The 27,817-nt window shown below is 52.4% G+C and overlaps 10 protein-coding genes across 10 annotated transcripts; 5 read left to right on the forward strand and 5 right to left on the reverse strand.

Annotated features, from left to right (window-relative positions):
• Nucleotides 1–625: 625 nt before the first annotated feature.
• AYO20_01241 (hypothetical protein) lies at nt 626–2,507 on the reverse strand (the record flags this gene model as incomplete). The annotated part of the gene is made up of 2 exons (XM_022639547.1): nt 626–1,766; nt 1,819–2,507. 2 exons carry the CDS (start codon nt 2,505–2,507, stop codon nt 626–628), a joined length of 1,830 nt encoding a protein of 609 aa, XP_022504383.1.
• Nucleotides 2,508–3,644: 1,137 nt separating this feature from the next.
• On the forward strand, nt 3,645–6,254 carry AYO20_01242 (hypothetical protein; the record flags this gene model as incomplete). The annotated part of the gene is made up of 2 exons (XM_022639548.1): nt 3,645–5,504; nt 5,595–6,254. 2 exons carry the CDS (start codon nt 3,645–3,647, stop codon nt 6,252–6,254), a joined length of 2,520 nt encoding a protein of 839 aa, XP_022504384.1.
• Nucleotides 6,255–12,185: 5,931 nt separating this feature from the next.
• AYO20_01243 (hypothetical protein) lies at nt 12,186–14,576 on the forward strand (the record flags this gene model as incomplete). The annotated part of the gene is made up of 1 exon (XM_022639549.1): nt 12,186–14,576. The coding sequence occupies one exon, from the start codon at nt 12,186–12,188 to the stop codon at nt 14,574–14,576; it is 2,391 nt and encodes a 796-aa protein (XP_022504385.1).
• A 491-nt stretch (nt 14,577–15,067) lies between these two features.
• On the reverse strand, nt 15,068–16,577 carry AYO20_01244 (hypothetical protein; the record flags this gene model as incomplete). Its single annotated transcript, XM_022639550.1, has 2 exons — nt 15,068–16,066; nt 16,122–16,577. The coding sequence occupies 2 exons, from the start codon at nt 16,575–16,577 to the stop codon at nt 15,068–15,070; spliced, it is 1,455 nt and encodes a 484-aa protein (XP_022504386.1).
• A 408-nt stretch (nt 16,578–16,985) lies between these two features.
• Nucleotides 16,986–17,888, reverse strand: AYO20_01245 (hypothetical protein; the record flags this gene model as incomplete). The annotated part of the gene is made up of 1 exon (XM_022639551.1): nt 16,986–17,888. The coding sequence occupies one exon, from the start codon at nt 17,886–17,888 to the stop codon at nt 16,986–16,988; it is 903 nt and encodes a 300-aa protein (XP_022504387.1).
• Nucleotides 17,889–18,029: 141 nt separating this feature from the next.
• Nucleotides 18,030–18,482, reverse strand: AYO20_01246 (hypothetical protein; the record flags this gene model as incomplete). The annotated part of the gene is made up of 1 exon (XM_022639552.1): nt 18,030–18,482. The coding sequence occupies one exon, from the start codon at nt 18,480–18,482 to the stop codon at nt 18,030–18,032; it is 453 nt and encodes a 150-aa protein (XP_022504388.1).
• A 1,008-nt stretch (nt 18,483–19,490) lies between these two features.
• On the forward strand, nt 19,491–20,946 carry AYO20_01247 (hypothetical protein; the record flags this gene model as incomplete). The annotated part of the gene is made up of 7 exons (XM_022639553.1): nt 19,491–19,637; nt 19,693–19,820; nt 19,873–19,943; nt 20,003–20,070; nt 20,125–20,217; nt 20,275–20,646; nt 20,746–20,946. The coding sequence occupies 7 exons, from the start codon at nt 19,491–19,493 to the stop codon at nt 20,944–20,946; spliced, it is 1,080 nt and encodes a 359-aa protein (XP_022504389.1).
• Nucleotides 20,947–22,013: 1,067 nt separating this feature from the next.
• AYO20_01248 (hypothetical protein) lies at nt 22,014–23,974 on the reverse strand (the record flags this gene model as incomplete). The annotated part of the gene is made up of 5 exons (XM_022639554.1): nt 22,014–22,213; nt 22,278–22,425; nt 22,481–22,541; nt 22,589–23,805; nt 23,855–23,974. The coding sequence occupies 5 exons, from the start codon at nt 23,972–23,974 to the stop codon at nt 22,014–22,016; spliced, it is 1,746 nt and encodes a 581-aa protein (XP_022504390.1).
• A 423-nt stretch (nt 23,975–24,397) lies between these two features.
• AYO20_01249 (hypothetical protein) lies at nt 24,398–25,974 on the forward strand (the record flags this gene model as incomplete). The annotated part of the gene is made up of 2 exons (XM_022639555.1): nt 24,398–25,415; nt 25,460–25,974. The coding sequence occupies 2 exons, from the start codon at nt 24,398–24,400 to the stop codon at nt 25,972–25,974; spliced, it is 1,533 nt and encodes a 510-aa protein (XP_022504391.1).
• A 549-nt stretch (nt 25,975–26,523) lies between these two features.
• Nucleotides 26,524–27,567, forward strand: AYO20_01250 (eukaryotic translation initiation factor 3 subunit G; the record flags this gene model as incomplete). The annotated part of the gene is made up of 3 exons (XM_022639556.1): nt 26,524–26,540; nt 26,613–27,273; nt 27,343–27,567. 3 exons carry the CDS (start codon nt 26,524–26,526, stop codon nt 27,565–27,567), a joined length of 903 nt encoding a protein of 300 aa, XP_022504392.1.
• Nucleotides 27,568–27,817: the final 250 nt, after the last annotated feature.

Below are 27,817 nucleotides of genomic sequence, written 5' to 3' on the forward strand. Positions count from 1 at the left end.
GGATGAGTGAGTGGAGGAGTAGTGGATGCCGTGGGTACCTACCTACCCTACCGAGGACACCCCCAGACACCCTTGACAACCCCAAGCAAGGCCCCAGGCATCCGCGCCAGATCTGGAACCACTACGAGGTACTTCGTACTAGGTATTATGCACGTCCCGAGTACAAATACGAGAATCCGGTGACACACGGAACTCCAGTACGAGGTACTCTAAATAACTTGCTAACCTAGCTGACTAGGTAGGTAGGTCGGTGTGTAGGTATCTACCTTGGGTCGGTATGTATATATATATATATGTATGTGCAGATACCTTGGGTACATACATAGGTACTCTCCACACTCAACCTTCTCGCTTAGCGATGTATGTATGCAGTCCGAGTGGGGTATTTGTTTGCCTGCTCAACATACTGTATGGTTATGGAGTGGATACGGAGTACTGTACTCGCAGACTCGGTACTAGTGCTCGATACTCGCTTACTCACTCGTCTATTCATAGGTAGGTAGGTAGGTAGATAGGGAGGTATTTTCAGGATCGAGTATCGAGTTTGGCTAGGTAGATAGCTAGGTGGCAAGTAGGACACAGATCTGGAGAGAGAGGACGCACCAACTCCACAAGATCCTCACTGCTAACCCCTCCACACGCTGTCCGACCGCGTCTGCGTGAGCGAAAAGTATCCTGTGCTGGCCAGATTGACCTGGAACTCCTTGAACTTGCTGGCCTTGGCCTTCTTCTCAAACAAAATGTCCAACTCCATGTACGTTAGCCCCATCGGCTCTGGGAGACGGAACCAGCACCACACCAAACACAGCAGCGTCGTGCCGGCGAAGAAAAAACAAGACTTGCCCTTCCAGTCCCAGGCCGAGGGGTTCAGCATCCGAGGCGTGATGACGTTGGTGACGATGCTGACGACGTTGTATGCAACGCGGGCGATGACCACCGTCTTGACACGCAGGCGACTCGAGGGGATCTCAGCCACGAGGACGTAGCAGACGGGGCCCACCGTGAAGTCGTACACAAATGTCAACACGATGATCAGAGATCCCAGCGCCCACGAAGTGCTGTCGCTCTCCTTGAATGTGCCGACGATGCCTGTCACGATCAGGATGACCAACGACCCGGCCAGACCCCCTAGGTACAGCGTGCGTCGGCCGATCTTGCGCATCCCAATCCAGGCTAGAATTCCCGCACAGATCGCACCCGCATACATGCCAACAGCCAGATTGAAGCTGTCGGCAGTGTCGAAGCCTGCTTGCTCGTAGAAATATGCAGCATAGCCAGTCATCGAGCTGCCACACAGGGCTTGAGTGCACCACACCATGCAGCATATCTCGGTTCGTCGGAGGTCAGTCCCCTTGAAGCAGTCAAGGTATGACACACCGCCGCCATTCAGAAACTTTTCCACTTCGTTCGTGTGTTGCATCATGGCCACAGTTTTATCGGCATTGAAATCGGGGTCAGAATCCTTGGTCGTCAGACGCAACAGAGCTTTCTTTGCCTCGCCGATTTTCTCATGTCGCACTAGCCACCAAGGGCTCTCGGGTGCCAGTAGCACGCCGGCCAGGATTGGAACCGCAAATGCCCATTGCAAACCGAAGGGAATTCGATACGACCATTCAGAGTCATTGTGAACAAGACCCCGGATGACACCGACGCCGCACAGCTGGCCGATGAGCCAGCACATATTGACATTTGAAGTCAGGTAGGCACGCAAAGCCACCGGCATCACCTCTGCCGCGTATGTCGTCGAAAGAGTCTGGAAGACACCCCTATTGTTCGGTCAACACGAGCTTGAATGTGCTGATAGTCACAGGTTCCTACCAGGGCAGACCGCAAAGTACCTGCGCTGCAAGGAGCATCTTGATATCGACAGCAAAAAAGGCAAGAAACACGAACAGGGACATCCAAATCAGAGTGCCGACCATGGTCTTGTGATAGCCAAAGCGATCAGTGAGAAAGCCATTAAACATCAACCCTAGAATTTCACCAGCGACAGCCGCATTGGTGAGACCGGATTGCCATGCCGGTGAAATCTGGTAATCTCGTTGGTCTGGTGGAGCGTGCGGGTTCAGAGGTTCGCCGTAGGAGCGTCTGAATACTGGAAATGCAAAGAAAGAGTTGACCAGGGTCAAGTCATAGCCCTCCATCACGATGGTCATACTTAGGAGCAACGACCATGCGATGGCCTTTGGATACAACCGACACCCCCTCAAAAATGTCATGGCATGTTCAGCCTTTGTCGCGGCGCGAGCGTCAACCGACAAATTGCGCAGGCCAGGAATGGCTGCTGAGAGCCCATGGAACAGATCATCGTTGGACCGTGTTGCGTGTATTCGATCAGTCTCCCGCTCATTCTGTGTCTTCAAAGGTTCTAGGCGGCATGACCCTGGTTGTCCAGGAACCGTGACGAACTCGAGAAACTCGGAGGGATGAGGCTTGTCGCTAGCAGCTCTGTAGATTTCGGCCTCGGGATCACCGTCACGGCCTACGGCGTCGCTTGCATCGCTCATTGCCACGTAGGAAAGAAGTTGTTCCAGATCATGTTGGACCGGTTATTGGATTCGCATGCTGAGAGTCGCAACGCAGGGGCAGAAGGCATCACACGAGGATGAGGCGCCGTTGACGGAAAGACCAGCGGAGGAGAACAATATTAGAAAAAAGAGAGCAACCCAGTATTGGCAATCGAGCAGGGGAGGTAGTGGGTTTTGGATCGGGGCTCTGCAGCATGCTGGCCGGGGCCACCAGGGCCTCCAGAGTAGATGGTGTCATTGTGCTGAAGCTTAAGCGAGGAAAATGTGTTCTGTGGTAGAGGTCATGCCCAACATGGACATGGGCGAGAACCAATTGAGGTTTGGTGATGTGGATTGATGGCACGAGTGGATGAATGAAGAAAGAGAGAGTGGGTGAGGAGCAGCAGCCCCCGCAAAGGCGACTGTCCCGGACGGTTGGGGAGGGAAGATGAATTTCTGGGGGCACCAGGGGTGGTTTAGGCGAAGCGAGATGCAGCCCATTGGGTCATCTTTAGGCGGGTGGGTGCCTGTGGGTGTCTGTAGTGCCTTGCTGGTGGGTTGCCTTCGGCGTAATTATCTAAACACCCTTGTCGCCCATGTCCTCCAGCTGGGCCTGCCGCAAAAGAAAATAGGAGAAGAGAGATCAAATATATTGATTCCAGCACCTTGTACTACATGGACTATGCAGAAATGACGAAGGCGAAGCACGTCAAAGTTCTTCCAGCATTGTAGACAGATCAAAGAGGGACTTTGCAGTTCTTGCAACCTGGCGTGAGGTCAATGACGCCCCCTCTACCCCGGATCTCCCAGATTCTCGGGTTTAGAGGCCTTCAACAGGCAAGCCTCGGTGAAACCCAGGTTCCACTTATCACCAAAGTGCTAGATGGTGGCTTGGATGCGAGTGGTTGAAAATACTGACATGCGTGACAGCCGAGTTTTGACAAGATGTCCCAGATTTCGCCAGGAACTCTCTAAAAAAGATACTGTCTGACAGCATCAACGGCTCTTCCTACATCAACCTGTCACGCTCCAGGCTGCGCTCTCACAATGGCAACTATACCGACGCGTAGCGCGTCGAGTTGCGGAATTATTCCTGATCGGTTGCGACGTCGAGTCAAAGATACCCATTGACGAGCCATGGAACATTTGGACGCCTCCCCCCGTGCTTCGAAGCGACGTCGAACAGCAACATATGCTACAAGCAGGCGGACTGTAGCCTCATCACCTCCCGAATCTGTGCACGAGACGGAAAGAGAGACAAAGGAGGCAACGTCTAACAACAGGCGGAGAAGAGTATTGGAACAAAGGGGACAATTGTCAGAGGACGAATCCTCCAAGGCTATCGATGGAAAGAGCACCATTGCGCCATCAGGCGAGGAAAATGCTGCCGAGAGCACACCGCGAAGGAGTAGTGGCCGCAGAACAAAGGCAATAGAGGGTGTTTCAGAGCCAGTTTCGGATGTTCCCACAAATACGCACAAAAAGGGGGAAATAATCGACCAGAATCTGAAGGAAGGCAGAGAACACTTGCAGGATGGCCTTCGCCCTACCATGGAAGACTCTGAACACGAGGAAGAGGAGAGCACAGCCTCGGCAAGACCGCGATCAAGTACACGCATAAGACGGCCATCTCGACGACTCCAACTAGCTACTGAAGAATCACCATTGCGAGCTTCCAAACGACCGAAGAAATCCAACGGGAAACACCCTGTCGAGTCCGTGTCATCACAGCCTGTTTCTGCGCCCGCAACAAACAGTGTCCTGTCACCACAGCCGAAAGGGATCTTGACGCCCTCACGACATGGTCGCCGTGGCAAGGCGCGTAAATCGGTGGCTTTTGAGGGTTCTGTCGATGACGATCAGAGACAGATTGAGGAGCAACTCGGCTTCAAGGATATAGCTCAATCGACCAAGAAGACCGCAAAGAACCGATCGGAGCATGTCGACTCCAGCAAAGCGGTAAACCGCACAGAAGACCAGCAAGATCCCGAGGATGCTCTCGAGAACACTGAGTCGCCATCGGAAAATGGGGACCCTGAAGATCAGGCATCACTTTTGGAGGAAGAGCTATTTGACATCAACGACATCATCTCCGTCTCTCAGGTCTCAGACTTTCCTCCACCAGGAAATGTCGCTGCCGGCGTTATCGTGGACGAGGATCCTCATCTCACAAATATCAAACTGCAGATTCTGTCTCGAATCACAGATGCACACAGCGATGACCTCTCCCTCACACCTTCGCCTGTCCCCTCCCATCTGCAAACCCAGTATGATACCCTGCATGCCCTCCTCACTGCAACGGTCACGTCTGGCGAGTCCAACTCTCTACTCCTCCTTGGTTCCCGAGGGAGCGGAAAATCTCTCCTCATCCGACACACCTTGAGTGACCTACGAAAAGCCTACGGCGACGATTTCCACGTCGTCAAGCTAAACGGGTTCATCCAGACCGATGACAAATTGGCTCTCAGGGAAATATGGCGTCAACTAGGGCGGGAGATGGCTGTGCCTGAGGACGAGACGGGAGAAGTGAGCAGTTATGCCGATACGATGGCCAGTCTTTTGAGTCTGTTGAGTCACCCGGAGGAGCTGACCGCTGATCCAGACGCCATGGCTATTGACAATACCACGGCTACAATGGACTCTGGAGGAGTGAACCGTGCGTCGAAAAGCGTCATCTTCGTCCTCGATGAGTTCGACCTCTTCACCACTCATCCGCGACAGACATTGCTCTACAACCTCTTCGACATCGCTCAGGCAAGGAAAGCCCCCATCGCGGTGATTGGATGCTCGACGCGCATGGACATCGTCGACTGTTTGGAGAAGAGAGTCAAGAGTCGTTTCAGCCATCGCTGGCTGCATGTCCCCGCCGTGAAGAGCCTCGTTGCCTTTGAGGAAGTTGTCAGAGCTGTTCTCTGCTTGCCGGTCGACGGGAAGGACGCATTGGGAGTCACGAAGGAGGACTTGGATTGGAGACAGAAATGGAACGGCTACATCAAGGTCAGTCCCTGGTGCTGCAACCCCTCCAGAAACCCGTGGACGTACTAAACATGAGTGCAATCTCACTGACGTTGCCAAATCCTCTCACAGACTCAGCTCCTCCCCGCGTCATCGACACAAACAGTCATGAAGAGAATCTTCTACGCCACGAAATCCATCCCGGACATGCTGGCGGCGCTCTATATGCCGGTTGCCACCCTCTCCGTGCCTGCGGCGGACGATCTCGGTGTCACCGAACTCTCCAAGTCCCGCACACCGGTGGTCGCCAGCACAACGAGCTCGCCGCCACCGCTGCTGGACCTGCTCCCGCAGCTACCCATCCTTCATTTATCCCTCCTCGTCTCTGGCGCACGTCTCGAGACAATCTACGACGTCACAATGGCGAACTTCACGCTCGTCCACAAGCAATATACCGAGCTGCTCGCCCGCTCCAAGCTCCAGCGCTCGTCGTCGTTTTCGTTCACGAAAGCCGGCGCCATCACGGGCACAGGCCTGAGATCGTGGAGCAGGGACACGGCCAGAGCCGCGTGGGAGGATCTCGCGCAGTGGCAGTACATTGTGCCGCATTCGGGGGTGGGCGCCGCCAGCGTGGCAGGAAGGCATGGGGACGAAGGCCTAGGAGGTGATGGCATATCAAGTAAAATGTTCAGGCTGGACGTGACTCTTGATGAACTTGCCTGGGCCATCAAGAAGAAGTTTGGGGCGACCTCTGCAGGTGAAACCTTGATGAAATGGTGTAAAGAGGTTTGATGCTGCTATTCCATGGTGAAATACGCACAACCCGAAGTAGACGTCACGTACATAGATCCTCTAGTGCTGGGACAACTCTCTGAGTCAATGTCCTGATGGGAATGCGAATGATGGCTGAATCTCACGTATGGAAAGATGGGGCGACAAAGTGGCAATTCTTGACCGGGTAGAAAGCTCGCCCACATTCTCTGACCTTGTGTAGATTAGGGTCCAGCGCTCATCAGAGGGTGCACATCGTGCATGTCTATGGCCTGCTAATTTCCGCCGAATATTTCCAGAAAAGGCAACGAGAAGTCATTCAGTGTTGCTTCTGCGGATGGCCAAGCTAGTAGAGCCCTCGTCGCGGAAACAATGACTGCCCTCTCAGTGACTGAGAAGACAGGTCTGGTCCACTCCCAACAAACCAGGTCATCCCTATAACGACCAGTCGCTGAACACCGGGAGGCAAAAGCACTTTCGAGCCAACACCTAAATTTGTTCCCCGGTTCAAGCGCCATCACTGTCTCTAAAACGGGGACTTCTGTTGTGACGTGGCCTCGTCGGCAGTGTATTGCAGAAGATCTAGAAGCTTGGATTTGATGATATTGTTGATGGGGGAGAGGATCGCTGCATTAGCATCCTTCTGGTGAGACCGGTGTGAAGAAATTGAGGTCAGGCCGTGTTAAGCGCCAACAGCCGATGGAGGCATTGACGGGTGCAGAGCCAATCCATGCCTCAAGACTAGGATGCATGTGCTTCTTGTAGGCGAAAACTCCATCCGGCATCTGCTCTTACGCCTCATCGCCTCATTAGTGGTTCACGGGTGGTTTCTGGGGCATGAAGAATCGTGACGCGGTCGTATTTCATAGGCGAGGGCTTGTGACCGCCTCTTTCGACTCAAGGTATGCCGCATCGGCCGTCTGCAAGAGATGCAGACCAAAAGAGCCGGGCACAGGTTCGTTGCAGCTCCCGCCAGGGTGCAGATGAAGCTTCCCAGTCAGCTGGCGTAACTCGCACCCATCTTCACCAAACCTAACCAAGATCCAGGGGCAAGCTTGTTGGTTACCCGGTGGTGGCAGGGTTCTCAGGTCGGCGAGGAGGATCAGGAAGTGACCAGTAGATCTGCCTCGTTTCACATGATATGGCGTGGCTGCAAACCGGCTGTGGGTAATCGAATCTGATGCCGACGTTTACCCCATTTTGGCCTCGTTCATGCACTTGGTGTAACTCTTGCGTTTCCCCCGGAGCCTCTGTTGGGCACTAGACGCAGGAGCGGTCGCCCCCGTCGAGCTATGACATGTGTCGTTCGCCCTGCAGTAACTAGCAAGCCACTGCCGGGGCCATCAGGCTTCAGGTTGGCTCTGCAACACGGTCGGGACGTGGGGGAGAAACGGGGATTGTTGAGGATGCCGGCTTCGACGGGGTAAGCGTGGTCTCCGTGGCAGCTCAGATTCGACGGGAGAGGATTGGTATCGCCGACTGGGGCTCGCAGGGAGCTGCAAGTGACTCTTGAGGAGGGCGCAGGACACAGAGACTCGACTGAGGCCCGCAGAAGGCACGTTTAAGCTCTTGCCTCTAATTCTGTGCGTCTCAGTTCAACAGCCTGTGCCTGCGCCTGCCATTCCCGTCCTCGGTCACTTCCGTCCCCGTGCACCAGATCCGCGTCCCGGCCAACTCTATTTTATCTTCATCACTCGCTCTTCCTTCATTCTGTTCTTTTCTCCTTCCCCATTGCTGGTGCGGAGGACACAGAAGCGTGTCTATCCTCATTAAGTCATACTCCAGCGGGCAGGTAGCTCCGCATGATGATGATCACACTGCCCAACGACCATGGACGGATTCGTGGCATCGATAACGGTGACACTGCCTGTGCAATCATACCAGAATGCCTTTTCTGGCACAGTATAGTATTGACTCTGTACGCCTCAGCTGACGCCGCAACTCGGGCCAGTAACGAGCCCTAGCAGTCGAGACGAGCAGGCTTGGGTATGATGTCCAGTCAGTACCAAACTCTCAACAAGACAGTCTTCGCATGAATGGCCTCTTGCTATCCAGATCTTCTTATCAGGCGCAGAAAATGCCTCTCACCGCGTCGTATGCGACATTTCCTGACTCTCCCGGCGGCACGGCCTTTATCAATTGGACATGGACGGACAGCGAGATATTCCAACTTGAGAATGGTCTGTGAAACAAGAGGCTTTTTGTGTGACGATAACCATATTCAAGAACGTCGATGATGTCCAGGACCGACATGTTTTCTGTGTCCTGCGTGATGCACCATGGGTGTCGTGCAACAGGATCGACGCGACGTCGAACCACAGGGATTTTTGCGGCTCTGCGGCCTAGGGTTGGCGCCCTGCCTTATCCACCGAACTTCATGAAAGGTCACTGAGTCTCTGGTCGCGAACAATTGCGTATGAATGAGGACTTCTGGGTTCGAACACGCGTCTTGGACCATTGTTGCCGTTCGTTTGCCGAGATGGCACGACCGTCATTGCTCTAAAGCACTGGGCACATGCATTGGAGGTGGTCACGGGAGCTGAATGGCTCCGATGTGAGGACATCACCCCTACAGCTGTCATGCTTCCGCTATCCGCAGCCATTGAGAGACAGGTTTGGACAGAAGAGTGAGCGGACTGGTGCTGGAATGGGTCTCGGACAACCTCTAACTCGTTAGTCCTCACATTCAGTACCACTACCGACAGATACTCTGTGTCCTAGGGATGTCATTGATCAAGACCAACGAGGCATGAATGCACAATGGACACGGCCCCCGCAAGACACTCTGGGTTGGCGGTCTCCTACGCTAAAGCCATGCCCTAGGATGAGAGGCAAGCGCTGGCGGACCCGGGAGTCAAGACCACTCAGCGGCAGCGGGAATGTCACAGACCCCGTTTTAAAGCTGACATCCCCTCCCCCAGCATTTTCAGCTCCTTCCAGGCTTTGGCTCCTCTATCAACCGGAACACCTGGTTCAAACTCTTCCAAACTTCACCATCTTGACGACCTATCTCTAGGATTACGGGTCTTGCAAGGCTAGGACCAAACTCAATCATCCATCATGTACCGCAGAGATCGGTCATTGGCCCGAGGTTTGTGCAACCCAGGTATGCACGACAGAATTTGGCTTTTGAACTATATGGTGGTACTACCTGAGCCTGCTGACCACCCTCGACAGCTGTCGGACAGCCAGCCTCATTGGCGGGCAGCGGCAAATATAAACCTCCATATGGTAAGAGCAGTGACACCATTATTACTGTTGGAATTATGACCTAATCTATAGAAGCAGAAAATCAAAGGGAACGATCTGGCGATCTAAGCGGACCATACCCTGGAGACTTCGCAAGAGGCGATAAGCCTCCCAAACCCAACCCTCCCCCGAAGCCTTCAGGAGAGCCACCAATACCTGGAGTTTCGTGAAGCCGCGGGTTTCCGCACGTTCGTTGTCGATCACCTGGCCCGAGAAAAGAAGGCACAAGAATATCCGGCAAGAATCTTGATAGAAATGGTGCCTGGAGGAAATCAAAGCGCCCTATGGTGGGAAGAGCAGGCCGCAACAACGGACGAGTCAGGGGATGCTCGGCTGGAACAAAGGACATGCACTTTCCCCTGACGGTGGGAACAAGCTCTTAATGACAAGGAACTACGAATGAATGCACATATGCTATTGAGACCCAAATCTAAGCCTGCTTACCCCAGACACGAGTTTTGTGATTGCACGCTTCTTGTTGGGCATCGACACGAAACTATGGGCAGTGAGGCATGAAATACTTTCTACAAAGTCATCTCTCATCTCTCGCTAATAGACTCTCGAACTAGCCCAAGGGGTCGGTAACCCAGGCAAGCAGCTTACCGTGGATGTTAGAGATGCTCGACCAACGAATTTATAATGCAAACTACAGATCGCGGGTAGAACAGATTGGTGCAGCGGTACATGGCGCCCAAAGTGATTGAGAAGGTCGTGAAAGAATGTTTCTGCTGTATGGCACGTAACCGCATCTTCGCGTACCACTTGCGGAATATGACAGCTTTTTGGAACCTTCCCAAAACTTGGCCAAATCAAGGGACGCATCGACGGCAAAGTGGCACCGTGTCGGAAGGAGTGGCCAAAAGTAGCAGCATCTAAGGTGCGTTGTAGAAAGACGACTCCCTCGATGTCTTCGATGCCCAGAAAGGGACAATGGTTCAAGGGAACAGGATTCAAGTCCTTGGGATTCGGTAGAAAGTTAGGAGAGGCGTGGGTCAAGCTGGAACTGCAAAGCCGGGTATTGTCTGAAAGCAGTAGAGCCCGAATACCAAGTAGATGTTTGGGTGTTGTGGTGGTGCTTCTGCATAGCATGTCAATCACCTCGCGCTGATACAGATTTCGGCTGAGAGGGCCATGGTGAAGGTCGCCTAGCATTCAACAACAAAGGGCCACTCATGGGCAGGTCCAATTCATGGAAGCGAGGGGAGGTCATGCGTGGGAGTACTCCGAGACGATGATTGTGAAACGAGCCACGATAGAGGTCAAAACGAGGCGAGTCAGGTTGATTCGTGGGGGGGTTTGGTGCAAGAACGAAAACGGAGACCGCAGGCATGGGTGCGTTGGCGAGACTAGTGGCCTCATTCTTCAGGCAGCCAACCAACGGCGCAGGAGAAGTTGTGCCCAACTTGAAAGGGGAGAAGCGGTAACTTCAGGAGGGAAGAGGCCAGCCAGAGGATTGTGACAAGAAGGAAAAGATGGTCGTGCCCTACTCGATACTCTGCTTGTCACTGACCTCTGGGCCACGCCAGGTTCAAGAAACTGGTTTGATAGTGGGTGCGACTGATTAGCTTTGCACTGGTTGCCCGCTAGCCGCACCTGTGGGTGTTAAGCATCGGGCTATTCGTCATTGGTCACGACCCCGAACAAGCCATTCCTTCCACCAGCTGACGGAGAACAATGCACAATCGATGCAGACGTGGAAACGAATTCTGTGACTCGACTACCACCTACCCAACTTGATGCAGCATGGATGGGTCTGTGCATCATGCAGCTCGAGGCTGGTGGGGGAGAAGGGGGGGGGCGAGCATTCGGCAACCAAGTGGGTAGAGAGGTGACCTGTCACTTTTCCACCTCCTCCAACCTCCAATCTCGACATGCTCTCTCTGCTCTTGTTCTGTTCGCTGTAGACAGGTGTCACCTCCAAGCTGCTACGGCTGGAAATGGTCCAATCTTGAACAGTTCCACGCCCTGACCTGCCAGCATCTGGCTCCGGAGCACGATGCCGCAGTGGTAAGGGCAAGTTACACAGCATTGCAGTCTGCAAAGTGATCTAACCCGAAGCTCGCAAGCTGGCCTTGTGCCCATCACCACCAAAGCTCGCTGGTCTCAGCCCCCTCGTCTCCCTACTCTCTTTCCATCCCACTGGTCGTTGTTCCAACCTCGTTTCCTGGTCCATTTTCTGCAGCATTTTCTGACAGATTAGATTTCTCTTGCAGATTGCGGACTCGACTGACCCACGCAGTCTGCCCCCATATCCAACCAGGCGAGGAGGTGGGAAAAGAGAGGGGGAGAGAGCAACAGAGAAGAGCCATGAAGGAAGAAGTGAAGGAGACTTTCAGACGCCACTCATGGTACCAAACACCACGAACTAGGCCCATCGCGAACCTGGGCCATTTTTGTTCGTTGAAGTGAGTACCAACCAATCATCTTTCTCAGTCCCCTGCCTTTTCAACCATGACATTTGCCCAAAGGAGCCTGTTTTACTGACGAATAGCAGGACTCGAACCCTCTAGATCCTGACCTACACAGCTGTCCGCCTTTCGGTCACCTGTAATCGCTGCCGCTACTGCGAGTACTCCCGATCTGCCCTACGCCGCCGTCAGAGGGAGGTGTGTCGTCGCACAATTTCTCAACGTTCCAGTGGTATCCTTTATCAGACTCGAATGATAACTCCTAGCTGGGCCTCTGAAGGTGTTGTAATATCCAATGGTAGGCGATCGCTCGCCGCAGCCTCCTAAGGAGACATGGGAGGCACTCAAAGCCGACATCCGCAGGTGGTATCTCCGGGAGAATCGAACTTGCGAATACATCCAAAAGCAACTCCGTCTTCGCAGTGTCTTTGTGAGCGAGAGGCAGATCAAGAACAGGTTGAGCGAGTGGAAATATGAACGCAAGAAAACCCCCCACCAGCATTATCTCGCCATGCTGGTGGTGGCAGATTCGTGGAAGGCTCATGGCAGTGAGGCTGTTTTCGAGGTGCCAAAGAGGGACGAACGAGTTACTTTCAATGCTCAAAAAATCAAGAAAGAATGCGAAAGAGTCAGAAAAAGATACCTATTACACCGAGAATCTTTCAAACTCCCGTCCCTTTGCGAAGCAGAATACACCTTGAGGGTTGCTGGCATCTCCTGGAAAGAAAAGGATCTGCTGATTCATCACAATCGAGCCCGGGAAATTCAGCTGTATGGCGCTCCTCTTCAATGGCATGCAAATCTGCATGGTCTACCATTCAGGAACTGCGGTGTGCGAAATAGAGACACACTCACCACTGGCGAGAGTGCTCTCACATTATTTCTAAACCGGCAATCTGAGGACTCTCCACCATCACAATTTGAGCCTGTCCAAGCCTGTAACGTTACTTCAGACGATTCGATGCCTCTAATTCCTTCGCCTCCGGAGATTTACACACCGCCCACTACTAGCAGTCCCGAAAGACTCTCCCCTCCGACTGTTACGCTGGCAACAACTGACTGTCAAGTATTACCGCCTGAGCCGATTCCTTGTAACGAACTGCCCTGGCCGGTCGGCGCTGGAAACGTGGTCGGTGGCGGTAACGCATCTTTTCAGCTGAGTCCAGTTCATACGCTGCTGAGCTTACCCCCCGAGCCATTCCAAATCGAAGACGAGGCTTATCCCAGCCCATATTCGAACTGCTCCGTGTCTTCGGCGACAACGCTGCTCGTGCTTGCAACGCCCTCTGAGACAATCTTTAACCCCAACTCATGCCGTTCATGCCAACCGCCACACTCTCACCAAAGTTACGACTTTAGCGAATCAATCGGAACGCTGTGTAAGGGCATCAAGTATGAGCCACCTGAATATGCTTCCTACTTTCAACCTGTGCACTCATTTCAGGTCACCAGCGAGGAGGACCACAAACTAAGCGCCAGCCAATGGGCAGCGCCATATTACCTGCAATGTTTTTCCGATGATTTGCAGGAAGACATGCTCGAGTTCCGCAAGTCTCAGTCCATGGATATCCTGCAGTATGCGTTGGAGCACAACAACGAGTTCATCCTCCCCTGTCTTAGCTGGACAATGCTGGTGCTAGGACAGACTCAGCGGATGGAGCAATTAGCGAATTTTCTCTCTGCAAGTTGTTCCATCATCAGCTCTCAGCCTGCCATGCGCAAAAGCTACACATACGAGGTTCCGTTCCGGTACGCTCTGGCTTGGGCCAACAACGATCCTGAAGAGATGGAATTTTACGGCGAGTCGCTGGGACGGTCGCACGCACAGATCGGGCAAATTTGGGGCAGGGAGCATCCAAATTTCTTCGTTAGTGGCTACCTCTATGCATGGCATGCAATGCGGAAAGGTGAATACCACGAGGCATTAAAGCTCTTAACAAGCAGCCTCCCGGTGTGCGAGCGGAAAATGGGACGTCACGATCTCCTGACCATTAATTGTTTGGCGATCGCTGCGAGGGCTTATGCACAGGTAGGCCGCACTGAAGCGGCTGTACAATGCTACCGCCGAGCAATGAGCGCGACACAACTCTTGGAAGAAGACCAAACCCATATCGAGGCGCATGGGCCTGTTCTCCAGCTATTTCGTTCGACTCTGCTATCTCGACATGCAATGCTGCTTCTCCGTCTACAAGACCCTCTAAACGCAGAGAAACAACTCCGGCAGGTTCTTGACCTCCGTGTACTGATTCACGGTGTCCACAGCCTCATTATTTGGTGGGCTGCCTGGCCTCTTGTTTCTATCTTGCGGGAAACGGGTCACGTCGCAGATTCTGAATCCCTCATGGACGAGTTGGTCCGATGGCATAACTGGGAACAGGAAGCTGAATGGTATACTCAGAGAGGAGAGCGGCCACCACCCCGGCCGCTGTTTCAATGGCTACGGTTCGGGCCCAACAGAACCCCAAAGGAGGAAGGTCGTTCTCCCGAGCTCATCAAGGGTCTTTACCCTTCCCAGATCTACAACACAGCTGCCATGGGAATAATGCCTCCTGAGGATATGCGCCTAGCTGCTCACCACCCCTTTGTGAGCGGCGGTGCAGATGTCTGTCTGACGGCAGCAGGGACACTTCCAGGAACTCCTTCATGGGGCGCCCATCCCTGGGGGTCTTACGACGCTGGACGTTGATGACTAGACTGTGGACTTATCTTCATTCTTGACAGAGTTGTCTGCTGTTCGTCGCCTGGAACATGTATGTTCCAAGACCCCTTCACCCTTCATTTCCAGAGAACTTCTGTGGGGTACATTCTACCTGGTACCCGCTTCGACAGGGCTGGACTGTACTCTTGCCCTTTCTGGGAGATGATTTTCCTGGAGGGCTAGTCTGAGATGGGTCCTCCTTCGGGCCCTTGATATGAGCGGCGGCCTGAAACGTGGGCACCTGGGGACCTTCAGACAGTGTCCCCCACGCGCATTGAGATTTGCCGCCCGGTGTATACCGATGAATACCTTGGAGATGGAAGAGAGGCAGAATCCAAAAAACAAAAAATAATATTTATTGAGAATCCCAAAGAACGCTATCCTCTTCAAGTATTGTAGAGTACAAGGTAAAAAGTCCCAAAATTTCAATCCATGGTCTGTGCCGGTTGCTCGACTTTGCCCGAGCCATTGGAAAGACTCTACCTCTCATCTAGCTGTCTCTTGTTCTTCTTTAGTATCCTCGGTCGACCGCCGACAAAGAAGAAACTCAATATAGCCGTGACCCCTGCAATGCATGCCACCACGACGTTCATGTTGCCATAGCCTATACTGTCCCTCAAGGATCCGCTCAAGACGGGTCCGACCGTCAACCCGGCGGAAAACACCAGGGAATTGAAGCCGTAAAGTTGAGCATAGGGCCCATTTTCTCCAAAGAGTCCCGGATTGGCTTTGTCGTATTTTTGCACCACATCCGAGGCCTCAACGATGGATGGTGAGCCGATGATTGCCAAGCCAATTCCATTGAGGGCCAGGAGAGCGGAGTATAAGACGACATTAGCAGTACGGCTGGGTGCGACTTGTGACGAGGGTAGGCGGAGTAGTATCAAGGTTGGAACGAGGTAGCCGAAACCCAGGACCGCGGCTGGTTTTGTACCATATTTGTCAACGGCCCAGCCAGCTATAGGACCGAGGAGGAGATATGGAATGTCAAGGCCAATGAAGAGGAGGCCGGACTGTAAAGAATCGAACTCGAACAACGTCTGTGCTTCGGTGGGAATGGTGGCGTCAAAGGTGGCGAGTAACGCAGCTTGAACGAATGCAAGCAGCAAAGCGACAAGAAGCCGGGGGTTGGATAGACAGTAGAGGATAGGAAGCGTTCGGACCAGCCTGTTTTGACCTTCTGGAATGCGATAGTTATCTTCCTCCTTTTTTGGCAACAGGGGTTCGTCTTCGCTCCGATCGTCCTCGCTATCCGTTCCTCCAGGGCGCGCTTCGGCGTCGCGGGGATTCTGAATCTCTGCAAGAGTTTTGTCATATTTCACTGCGACTTTCTTTTCAATCACCAAGATACGCATGATAAAGTCGACTCCAAGAAAGGCGGCACCTAATCCAAACACTCCTACATAGCCAGTCTTGCGGTACAGGACTCCTCCTAGAACAGGGGCCGCCAGTTCGCCGACTGATATGATGGAGAAAATCTGTTGCCCGAATGAGATTTTGTCTCCCATGAATAGTTCCATCAGAAAAACTTACCGTTCCAATTACTTTACCAAGGTTCTGGGGTCCCACAGTATCTAGCACCATGGCCAAACCCACAGTCCAGACAACAGCGGCACTTGTCCCTTGTAGGATCCTGGCTACAACAAGCGCCACAATATTCTGACCCAGAGCCAGCATGATGGTAGCGGCAAGCAGGGCGGTAAGGCCGCAAAGGAAAGGTGTCCGCCGAGCATTGGTGCGGTCAGCGACGATCCCGACAGGGATGGAGAAGACGACACTAGCGCCAGCATAGGCAGCTAGAAGTCCAGACACCCAGGATTGAATTTTGTCCTCGGGGAGATGTATACGCTCTTGGAGCATAAATGGTAATACGGGGACGACAAGTCCGTAGAGGAAGAGGTCGGTGAACAGGCCGATGGCAACTGTAGAGATGATGAAAAGAGTGTTGGCTCGCCAGCGGAGGCCAAAGGGATGGCCGCTGGGAGGCATGTTGTGGATCTATGCTGAAGCGAATGTGTCTGTGTATGGACTACTGGCTAATTTGCGATGAGTGAGAATGTATCCCAATGCAAAAGGAGGAGGAGAAAATATGATAGACTGACATTGAACATGGGGAATCGAAAACCCATTGATGGTTGACGGTGGTTCGTACCTGCATGAAGATCGATTGGTCATGACCTCATCATTTGTTGACTTGGCCAATGGGTGGCCAAGAACCTCCGAGGCTGTGGCAGCCTTGCCACAGAAGACTGTGGACACCAGGGCAGCCTCGTTCGACATGTGGATTATATTCCTGACAGCCGCGAATTCCAATTCATACATCTGACATGATTAATTCCTCCTGCTCAGGATGTTGAAATCTGCTGCGAGTTGCCATAGATGTGCCATTGGTCTCCTTCAGGGCCGTCGATAGATAGCATCTGCCATCTTTGTAACCTGAACCATTTCGCCAACATCGTGTATCCGCACAATATCAGCGCCGCCTTCAATGCTGGCCGTAACTGCGGCGGCCGTCCCATAGCTCCGCTTGGAAGCCTCCGACACGCCGGTAACATTCCCAATGAACCCCTTGCGGCTCGGGCCCATAAGCCAGGGGAAATTTCTTAGCACAGAAGAGTATTGTGTTTGTTCCCGTAGTTGCTGAAGACTCCTCAGGAGTTCGAGGTTCTGTTCCTGGTCCTTCGCAAAGCCCAAGCCGGGATCGAGGATGATTCGCCATGGGGCAATCCCGGCGTCGAGGGCAGCCTGAACTCGCTCGTAAAGTTCTCGAGCTACTCCATGGGTGACGCCGTCGGGATAGTTAGTGAGTTTTGTCATTGTGTGCGGATCTCCTCTCATATGCATAAGGACAATAGTCTTCCCCAACTCAGCCACCGTTGGTAGCATTTGAGGGTCTAGGAGACCAGCTGAGACGTCATTGATGATGTCCGCACCAGCAAGAATGGTCTGCCGAGCTACATCAGAGTGAAAGGTGTCGATGCTGAGGGCGATATTGTCCGCTTCTTTCATCTCTCTGATTACGCGGATCACTGGAAGGATGCGTTCGAGCTCCTCCTTAGGTCCAAGATAATCGGCCTTTGGGCGAGTGCTTTGTCCACCAATGTCGATGATGCTGGCGCCTGCCGCAATGAAATTCGCGACAGTTGTCTTTATAGCCTCAGCACCTTTGGCTGTGTGAACGCCTCCGTCGGAAAAAGAGTCGGGTGTAAGGTTTAAAATGGCCATAATATGGGTCTTGCGGGTGGCATCATGAGTACGGACCATGGGCATCTGTGGCCTTAAGACGGTGACCGGAGACATGGTGGCATCTTTTTCTGGAAGCGCCTCTAATAGTTGACTTATTCGGCGGTGACGAGTACTTGGTGAGAAGTCTGCCGGAAGGTGCTCGTCAGGCAATATGCTTGAAAACGTCAGCCTTTGTGGGAACGATGCAGCCCAGACTTACTCTGCAAGAGGTCTGAGCACGAACTCTCTCTCCAGCATCAGAATATGCGGGATGTTGAGCCGAGGGTGCTTGAAGTAGTCTTGGTTGTAGAGGATGACATCAAGATCAACCGTCCTGGGTCCCTTGTCAATCAAGCGTTTTCTGCCCAATTCATTCTCAATGGCCTGCAAGACATCCAGTAATTGTAGTGGTGCAAGACTGGTCTCAATCTGACAAACGCCGTTCAGAAAAGGATCCTGATCATCGTAGTACATTGGTTTGGTTTCATATAGGGAGCTCAGCTTAAGAACTCGGAGGTCGTTTTCTCTCATTCTGGAGAGCGCAGCCTCGATGTTGGCAAGTCGGTCTCCAAGGTTGCTACCGAAGGCTACCACGGCTTTATTTTGGGCATCTGAAGCCGACTTTGAAGACTTCATCTTTGCATTGATCTGGCTCAAAGGCCGAGACATGGTTAAGGAAAACGGACAGGGGCGCAGAACACGCTGCTGCAAAGTGGACTTTCTAGCGCGGATTCTCGGGGAGGCGGATAGAGTCAGAAGTATGCGTTTGTGCACAGTCGACCGCAGACAGCACTGGATATTACTTGTATAGAGACCGTGTTGTACCTGTGATGAGCATGTGGGATTGAAGACAGTAGGCAAACTCTGGATGCAGGGAATCCGGCCAACAGCTGTCGCTAGAGTAGTGGACATACGAGCTTGGTGGTTAGTTATCGAAGAGATGAACTATTGGTAGCAGCAACCACAACTAAACAAGTGCTCTGGACAAGGCGGACTGAGGATGATTTCGGCTTGCTACAGCATGAAAACAAAAAATCCAAAGCCTCGTCACCAGTGGCACCCAGTCGCTGGGAGCCAAAAGTGGCATCTTAGCCGACTCTAAACCATCTCCGCATTTCAGAGCTTGGCACCGGATAAGGGACAGACCGTCACGTGATATCAGGATAAGGTGCCAGCCTGATTCGCATCTGCTCACCATCTCGCCATGTGCGGAAAAGAACATGACAGTTAAGCCGAGACCGTCAGGTGTCTCACAACCACCAAGAAGCCATGTCGTATCAGGGGCGTATTCCGCGTAAGAGTGTGGAGAAGTTTGTGGGATTGTGGGACTGAAATGCCTTAAATCGGGGAGATGCCTCGGTACTTTGACCATGTCATGACATGCTGCGCTTCCACCGCTTCCACCATGCGCATACCCAATGCTACATTCGTCCTAATTCTTCTCCGTTTCCCGCAGATTTGTTGATTACTTTGCGCCTTTCGGCTTTTTCTTCTCTGCTTAAATTCCTGGATCCTCGCTGTGTGCAGATATATCTCTGGTCCGAGTCTCCGCAGCACCGTCAAATCGTCTGTCCTCCTAGATACCACCTCCAAAGTCCTCCCGTCACTCCTCTTCGAAAACAACATCCCTGAATCAGCTACATCCCTCCTTGGCTCTTTGCGCACACCTACATCAAAATGGCATCCCCTCAGCAACTCCGAACCACTGCCACGGATCTCCTGAAGATCAAGCATCCAGTCCTGCTGGCTGGTATGAACGTGGCAGCTGGCCCTAGATTGGCAGCCGCAGTTACCAACGCTGGAGGACTTGGTGTTATTGGTGGTGTAAGGAAGACTATAAGAACCTGAAGACTATAGTGGACACGGCTGATGTGCACAGGTTGGCTACACCCCAGACATGCTCCGGGAACAGGTTGCAGAGCTCAAAAGCTATCTGAACGATAAGAATGCTCCCTTTGGCGTGGATCTTCTCCTTCCGCAGGTTGGAGGGAGTGCAAGAAAGACAAAGTAAGAGCAGGCAAAACCCGCATGGATTGGACTCTCGCTGACGGCTTTGCAGCTACGACTATACCAAGGGCAAGCTCAACGAGTTGATTGACATCATCATTGACTCTGGCGCGAAGCTTTTCGGTATGACCCCTCATCACGCAACTCCTGTGTCTGGTAATTGAAGCTGACGGTTTGGATAGTCTCGGCCGTGGGTGTACCGCCAAAGGAAGTGGTGGACAAGCTGCACAGACATGGCATTCTATACATGGTGAGCCGACCCCAAATCCGTCCACTTAATGATCGGTCTAATTGTGTCTTCCAGAACATGATTGGTCACGTCAAGCACGTGAAGAAATGCCTTGATCTCGGTGTCGACTTGATATGTGCTCAGGGTGGTGAAGGCGGTGGCCATACCGTAGGGATTCTGCTTTCTCTGACACCTGTCGAACAGGGCAACTGACTGGCACAACAGGGTGATATTCCCACCTCAATACTCATCCCCGCCGTCGCCAAACTCTGCGCCGAAGCTCCTCCCTCCAAGTTCACCGGCCAGCCTGTCCAGTGCATCGCGGCGGGTGGTATCTTCTCCGGCGCATCCCTGGCATCGGCCCTGATGCTCGGTGCATCTGCAGTCTGGGTCGGAACACGCTTCGTGCTTTCTGAGGAAGCTGGTGCGCCCAAGGCACACCAGGAAGCCGTCCGAACTGCAGGCTTCGACGACAACATTCGAACCATCATTTTTACCGGTCGGCCTCTGCGGGTGAGGACCAACGAGTACATTAAGAACTGGGAGGAGAATCGGCAAGCCGAGATCAAGGAGTTGACGGAGAAGGGCGTCATCCCGGTATGCTTTCACAGCTGTTCTTCGTTCCCGACCCCCCATTTTATAGAGATCCACCTGAACTTTCCAATACTACGAATACTGACTTTTGTGTGTTTCAAGGTTGAACACGACTTCGAGACCAAAGGTGACGACCTTACGGACGAGGACATGGAGAACGCTCGCCCCTTCCTGATGGGCAAAGCTGCCGCCGTGGTCAATGAGAAGAAGAGTGCCCGCGAGATTGTTGATGAGCTCGTCAACGACGCCGTCAAGTGCCTGCAGACCGGCAACGCGTTGATCGTCTCCAAGAGCAAGCTGTGATCAATCCCAAGCAGTCGGACTGGCCGGTAGGTAGCTCGAGGTCAGAAGATGGGCCAGCATCGCACAATCATGTCAGTGCGAAAGGGACAGGCATGCGCGCTCATGCATACACCCAGTGCGTCTGACCTTGCGTTTCGTACCTCGTAGTCGCCGATTTCATGTATGCTTGTTTCTTTGGCGCATAGCAAAAATCGTTTTTGAGGCCGTAACGTGGAAGGCTTTGCAGATCAAATTTGCCTCCTTGTCTCTTCCCCTTGGGGCGTCCGATCTCGATTTCTTGATTCTTGGTTCTTGATTCATCTTCTGGTTCTGCCACTCCCCCTCCCTTTCTAGAATGTTGCAAGAACTCCCTTTTCATCAGGCGTCCCCATTGCCAAGTTCCTGGTGCTTAGTACCTAGTTCTCTGTACGTCGGAGCTAGTACATATTAACCTAGTAGACGCAGCTCGATTCGATCGTACTCGATACTCGGTACCCGACAGTCGATACCCGAGGCCTCTTGTTGTATGTAGGCCAGGAGGCCATCTACACCAGACTCCTGACTTCATCCCTTTTCCTTCTCCATTTCATCTGGGGCTATCTCAGTCATTTCATTCACTCATTTCCATCCGGAACAGCCACAGACAGGTAGGGTCCTGTACGTGGTACATAGCGCTCACTCGCTCGCTAGCTCAACCAATCCAATTCAATCCAATCAACAGGAGTAATGTAACTAACCTGGGCTCTCGGGTACAAAGGCAGCTCTCTCTCTCACACACAGCTTTCGACAATGTCACATAATCTGATCAGCCCCGAGACTCGTGCTCCTGTCGTTGTCTGCTCTCCTCTCCGGACATTTGGCTTCTGCTTCTGTGCTCTTTCGCTTCTGGGCGTTGTCGTAACTGTCCTAGCACTGTAAACTACCCCTCGCTGTCACATCTCTTTTGCTTTCAGCTTCCACGCGTGGCTTGTTCGAGGCGTGGTCGTCCCTGTGGGTCAAGTATCTCCTCCCAGAGGCCCACTTGTCAACTTGACCAAAAGAAGCTGATTCTTCCGCTGTCGAAAGCCTTGTTGTGGGAATTCTGTGTTTCAAAGAAACTCCGCCTCCACCTTGCCATACTGTTTGCCAAGACGCCACAGAGAGAACTCCATGTGTGCTGAGAAAAAGGCGACCTTGATTTGGTACTCTAGCACATAGTAGTCCTTCCCATCCTTGCCGACTTTGATCGGAATTTCGCTGTGGTCAATGGAAGCCAGGTCAGCGGTAAGGGTCACAAACTCCTTGATTTCTGGTCCGATGTCAGTGTGATGGCTTTCTAGAAACGCATAACACCGTTCAAAAGACCATCTTACCTTCACATGGGAATCTCGGTGCGGGTTCTTCGTGCTTAGGGGTAAAGGTATACAGCGTGAAACTTCTGACTTGGTATGGACCTTCAGAGACCAGCCTGGGCAAGAACCATTCAGTAGTCACTGGAGTCTCCTGATCAACCTCGTGACCCTGAACCTATATCAGCTTTCCGGCCCTGCGCTCCTTGAACGGGAAAAGAATTTACTTTCTGCACAAACCATCTCATCGCCGTAACGTCATATCGTCCTTGGAAATCGTTCCAGTCTCTATATCAGTCAGCAATCGTTTAGAAAAAACTGGACGAGTCACTTACTTTGCAAGACCCATGTGATAGCTTATATCATACGGCTTCAAGCACCGGCTGCCATATGCTCTGCGGACGCGCCTGGAATCGACAGTGACTCTTAATTCGTCGGGCGTGATATCATGCAGCGCATGTAGGAGCGCCCCCCGTACAACAGCTGTCCAACCGTACGCGGGCTGCATGATCTCAATGTCCTTCCCGATGACCTGCTGGATACAACTGCGAAGATAGGGTGACTGGCCAAAGCCTCCGACGAGAATAACTGCCCTTGCCCCCTTGGATTGTTGTAGCTGGTGTTTGACAAGAGTTGTGATGGCAGTCATGACAGGGTTAAAGAGATCTTTGAGGACGGCTGCCTTAATGGTGAGCTTCTGACGCTTGATGCCCTTCGCGATGTTGTCCGTCAGCCCAGGGACACGAATGACAATGCTTTGCTCTTGGCCAGTGAATCTGCGCTTTGTGATGTTCTCGAACTCATTCAGGGCATCTTCCAAAGTGTCGTCGTCAAAGCCATCCAGGTCACTAAGACTTTCTTCAAGATATCTGCGGAAGATGCGGTTTAAGAATGTGCTCCCGCACGCACCTCCACCGCCGGGTACTGCCTCCCGCACCTTAAGTGTAGGCTTGAGCGATCGGATCGTGTATGTGATCAGGTCAACAGTGCCTCCTCCAGCATCGCAGAGAACAAAGTTGTCTTTGACGCGAAGGTTCTGTGAGTCCATGGTGTTTAAAGCGTACATGATTGCAGCTTCTGGTTCCGAGACAATTTTTAGGTCGTGACCCATGCCTGCTCGACAAGCACATCGGTGTGTTCTAGCTTTGGCAGGGTCACTCCAGACGGCCGGCACGGTGATTGTGTAGCAAAGGGGAGTTGTGTCGAAGATGCTATCGCCGAGTTTCCGTCTGAGAATCTTTTCCGTGTGCTGCTGAAGCTTCGTAAGGTAGTCTGTTACCAGCTTCGTCCTGCTCGGCTCGTCGTTGTATCCTGGAGGCAGAGCTTTCGGATCGGGATAGTCAACCGCCAGGAGAGACAATTCATTCGATTTCTGGTTGGGATCCAGAGAAAGTTTGAACCATTGATGACGTGGCTGCTCATCAGGGATCCCGAAACCCCAGAGACAGTCAGTGTCGGTGTATGACAACTCAGTTGGAACCTTTTCGCTGGTTTGGCCTTCAAGTGAGCCGTCTCTGTCAGGCCATTGAATGATTGTGGTTTGTAACTCTGGCTGTTCCTGGATCAGTACGGGACGCCGAAGATATCCGTGTGCAACGTACACAAGAAGTCTGAGCCCATGCAACTCCAGAAAAGGTGGTGCCAAAGTCCACACCTACGAGGATCTGGCGACGAGTTGGGGCAGCAACAACGCTAGCTGTCCGTTTGCGTTTTGGTGCCATAACCTTCGGCCACTGATGACAAAAGCTTTAGGATAGAGGAGAGAATCAAACAAGTCCTGCAGATTGTAGAGAGTTAATGTGCAGAATCTCTTCAGTTTGATGTGAACTGTGTCGTCAAATGCACAGATCAAGGTAGGTATGAAAGACGGTGGCTGATCGTGAGTGCGGACCTAAAGTGAAAGGAGACGTAGGCACTGCTCAGAGGAGTCGAGGTGAGGCAGTTCTGAGATGTTGGTGAAGATAGTCTTCCTTTAAAGGATAGATCTTTTCACATTGTAAGAGGCACACTTCCTCTTCTGCTCTCGAATTCTTTAGTCTTTTCCAAATCTCCTTCGCACCACCATTTTCTTTTCTTTGAGAGATGATGAGATAGTCTGGGCGAAAGAGCTGCCTGCTTGATCAAGTCCGACGGGTAATAAAACAATGGCCGTCCCAAGCGGACAATCAGACATGAAAAGGAAACGCTCATTCCTGTTCCCTGCATCCAGCCAAATCTTCAGAAAGCAAGCAGAGGGGGACCAGATCAATAACACGGAGCCATCGAAGAAAGCAGCGACGGATTTGTCGAACGATGATGAAGGAAAGATAGCCGCAAGGAGCTCGATCCTGGGCACATTGGCTGCTCTGAAGCGCTGGAGCAGCGGTGCAAGCAGCCAGCATCATCCAGCTGGGCGAGAACGGTTCGAACAGTCCTGCGGCGCACCCGGAATGGGTGGACAGGACGCGAATGTGTCTGAAAACTCTCATACCATGACAGATCGGCGGCAAAAAGCCAGGCAGCGAAGCAGAGCCGCGAAGATCGCACACGCAAAGGCCCTTCAGCAGAAAGTATGTGCGCTCAGCTTAGAGAAGGGTCAGCTTAAGGAGGATCTTGAAGTTCAATATTGCGTGGCGTCCCAATTGAGAAACGAACTAGAGAAACAGGATATTCAAGCACGCCAGGCTGAAACGAGGTCCGAACGTGACGGGGCCATAATTGCAACATTGAAAAGTCAGCTGCAACAGTCAAGAGTCGACAGAGAGTCTTTGTTGCGAAATCTCGAAAGCTGCAAAGACCGCATCTTCCGTATGTTACCCGTGGAAGGCATGGCGGATACTCAGTTGCAACAGCAATACATAACCCTGTGCAAGGGCATCGAGTCTTGCTGTGATGTCCACTTTGGCGATGCAGAAGGTTTTATCGCTGCTCTTTCCTGCGATGATGGATCATCAGGTCGAACCATCGGGACACAGTTGGGGATGGATTATCTATCGAAACGGAATCTAGTCCTTGCCGAACAGAATCCAAACATCGAAATTCCAATGATGCAAAGACAGATCTTCGATTGTCTGTATGAGACTTTGCTTGGAGCGGAAAGGATATTGCCAGGTCTTGACCCCGACACTGAGACCTGTCTGGGAAGGATCATTGACGGATTGAGTGCTCTGAAGCCAGCAAAAGGTAAAAGGCTCCCACCTGCGCTGTATATGACTGATCCCGGAAAGATAAGGAGGCTATTGGCATGTGGAGAATTGATCTTCAGCGTTCCCTCAACACCGACAAACAACTCAAACAGCTACGCGAAGCGAGATTGAACCAAATTGAGGAGCACCTTACACAAGGCGCAGCGGTGTTGAAGGAAATGGGGTATCATGGTTGTTCAAGCGAACCGTCATTATGCCGGCAAATCGTCCAAGAAGCGGGAGATCTGGCACAGAACATCCGGCATTCCATGTCGCAGTTTGTTTTTGAGTTCGAATTGGACCATCCCGTGATCAAGGCCGAGCAAGTCAAAGATTTCACGATCATCGACAGCAGGACTGGCTCTATCTTGAGTTCCTCGGCCATTCCAGTGGTGGGTTCCGCCGGCAGAGTTGGCGAGGTTCAATTCCTCGTGTATCCCGCATTTGTGCGCAGATCGATGGAGTCCAGAAAGAAGATTGTGCTCGTCAAACCGACAATTGTGGTGCAGTTCGACTACCCAGTTCGGCGTGGGAAAAAGAATAAGTCGTCTCGTTGAAGGGATAAAAAGATCCATGTTCTCCGGAGGTGACGGCAAGTGAGAAGCCCAGAGTAGTGCAGCTGGCGTGCATAATACAAACTGAGCGAGCTTTGCTGCTTGTGCAAAACCTCGGGATTGACATGAAGGGGAAGTTGGGGGGTGGCTGGTGGTTGAACACCTGGGAGGAAGGATTGGCGGTGCTGATTTGATCGGATTGACAGAGCTCGGAAGGCAATAGGGCGTATGTACTGTGGTCAACAGAAGGGTAGAAGGGAGATCGTGCCTAGCAGCGACGAACTACACAGCAGCTAGTTTCTTTGAATGTAACATGCTAAGATCAGGGGCGCATCGATTTTGTCAGCCTCGCCTTCGCTCCTCAGCATTACTAATGCAGCCTCGCCGGCCTTGGCATAACTAAACCTTTTTGGGTCGTGGTGCAGGCGCAGTGACATACGAAAATATGTGGGATGGCAATTCATGCCTTCACATCCTCCTCAGACTCATCGTACTTTTGACGACATTCATACCGAAGTTTCTGTTTGTGAGGGAATAGCAAAATACAACAAAATGTCAAAGACCGCAACGTAAGTACCCTCATCCATCGTGATGATGAATTGAAGAAAAGTTTCCCTAACATGCGATTTGGAAATCCGCAGCCGCCCAGACTGGGCAGACGATGTCTCCGACTCGGAACAGATCAATGACCCCACGGCGCTGCCCGCTCCTGTGACCACTGTGAACAAAGATGGAACTCGGACCACGGTGTTCTACCGCTTCAACGACCAGGGTCAGAAAGTGAAAGTCACACGCAAAACCCGCATCACAACCCACAAAGAAAAAGTCAACCCAGTCGTCGCTGAACGACGCACCTGGGAGAAATTCGGCCTTGAGAAGGGCAAACCCAAGGGCCCACAGCCTGATACTACTTCCGTCGGCGAAAACATACTCTTCAGACCGAGTCGAGATTGGAAGAATGCGCAGGCCGAAGAAGCCAAGGCAGGCGGCGGCAAGGCGGAGGAGAAATCTCTGAAGGAGCAATTGAGAGATAAGAAGGTCAAGTGTCGTATCTGTCAAGGCGAACATTTCACAGCTAGATGTCCCTTCAAGGATACGATGGCGCCGGCGGACGATGGGACAACACCCGTCGCCGACCCTATGGCCGAAGATGACGAATCTGGGCAGAAGCCTCAAGGTGGGCTCGGCGCCGGCGGCAGCAGCTATGTACCGCCACATCTCAGAAAAGGTGCTCAAGGCGCCGGAGAGAGGATGGGCGGCAAGTACGAAAGGGACGATTTGGCTACACTGCGAGTCACGAACGTGAGTTTCCTTTTGACCCTCCAGATGTGTTCTCATCAGCCGGACCCTCGCTAATTCTCAACTGAATAGGTATCCGAGATGGCCGAAGAGCAAGAGCTTCGCGATCTCTTCGAGCGGTTTGGTCGCGTCACCAGAGTCTTCCTGGCCAAAGACAGAGATACCGGCCGAGCAAAGGGTTTTGCATTCATTTCCTTTGTGGACAGGTCTGATGCCGCCAGAGCATGTGAGAAGATGGATGGCTTCGGCTACAGGCACTTGATTCTGAGAGTGGAGTTTGCGAAGAGAACGACCTAGTAGACCTTGATTCTGTGCAGAGCTAGAGACATTGCGGGACTGTACGGCAAACAGCTCCACGAAATGATGAGAATATGCCTCGCAAAAGAAAAGGCCAGCGCATGGCCTTGGAGTGGGAGGTCCACGGTGGCCTTGATTCAATATTACGCAATTCGCAGTACGAACGGGATTTGTGATAAATAGCAGAAGAAACAACCTTGTTGCATAGAATTTCCAAGATGATCGCCAACCCCCTGACCCGGTTCAACAG

This window comes from Fonsecaea nubica (assembly GCF_001646965.1).
Source record: "Fonsecaea nubica strain CBS 269.64 chromosome Unknown Scaff5, whole genome shotgun sequence".
In the NCBI taxonomy this organism is placed as follows: Eukaryota; Fungi; Ascomycota; class Eurotiomycetes; order Chaetothyriales; family Herpotrichiellaceae; genus Fonsecaea; species Fonsecaea nubica.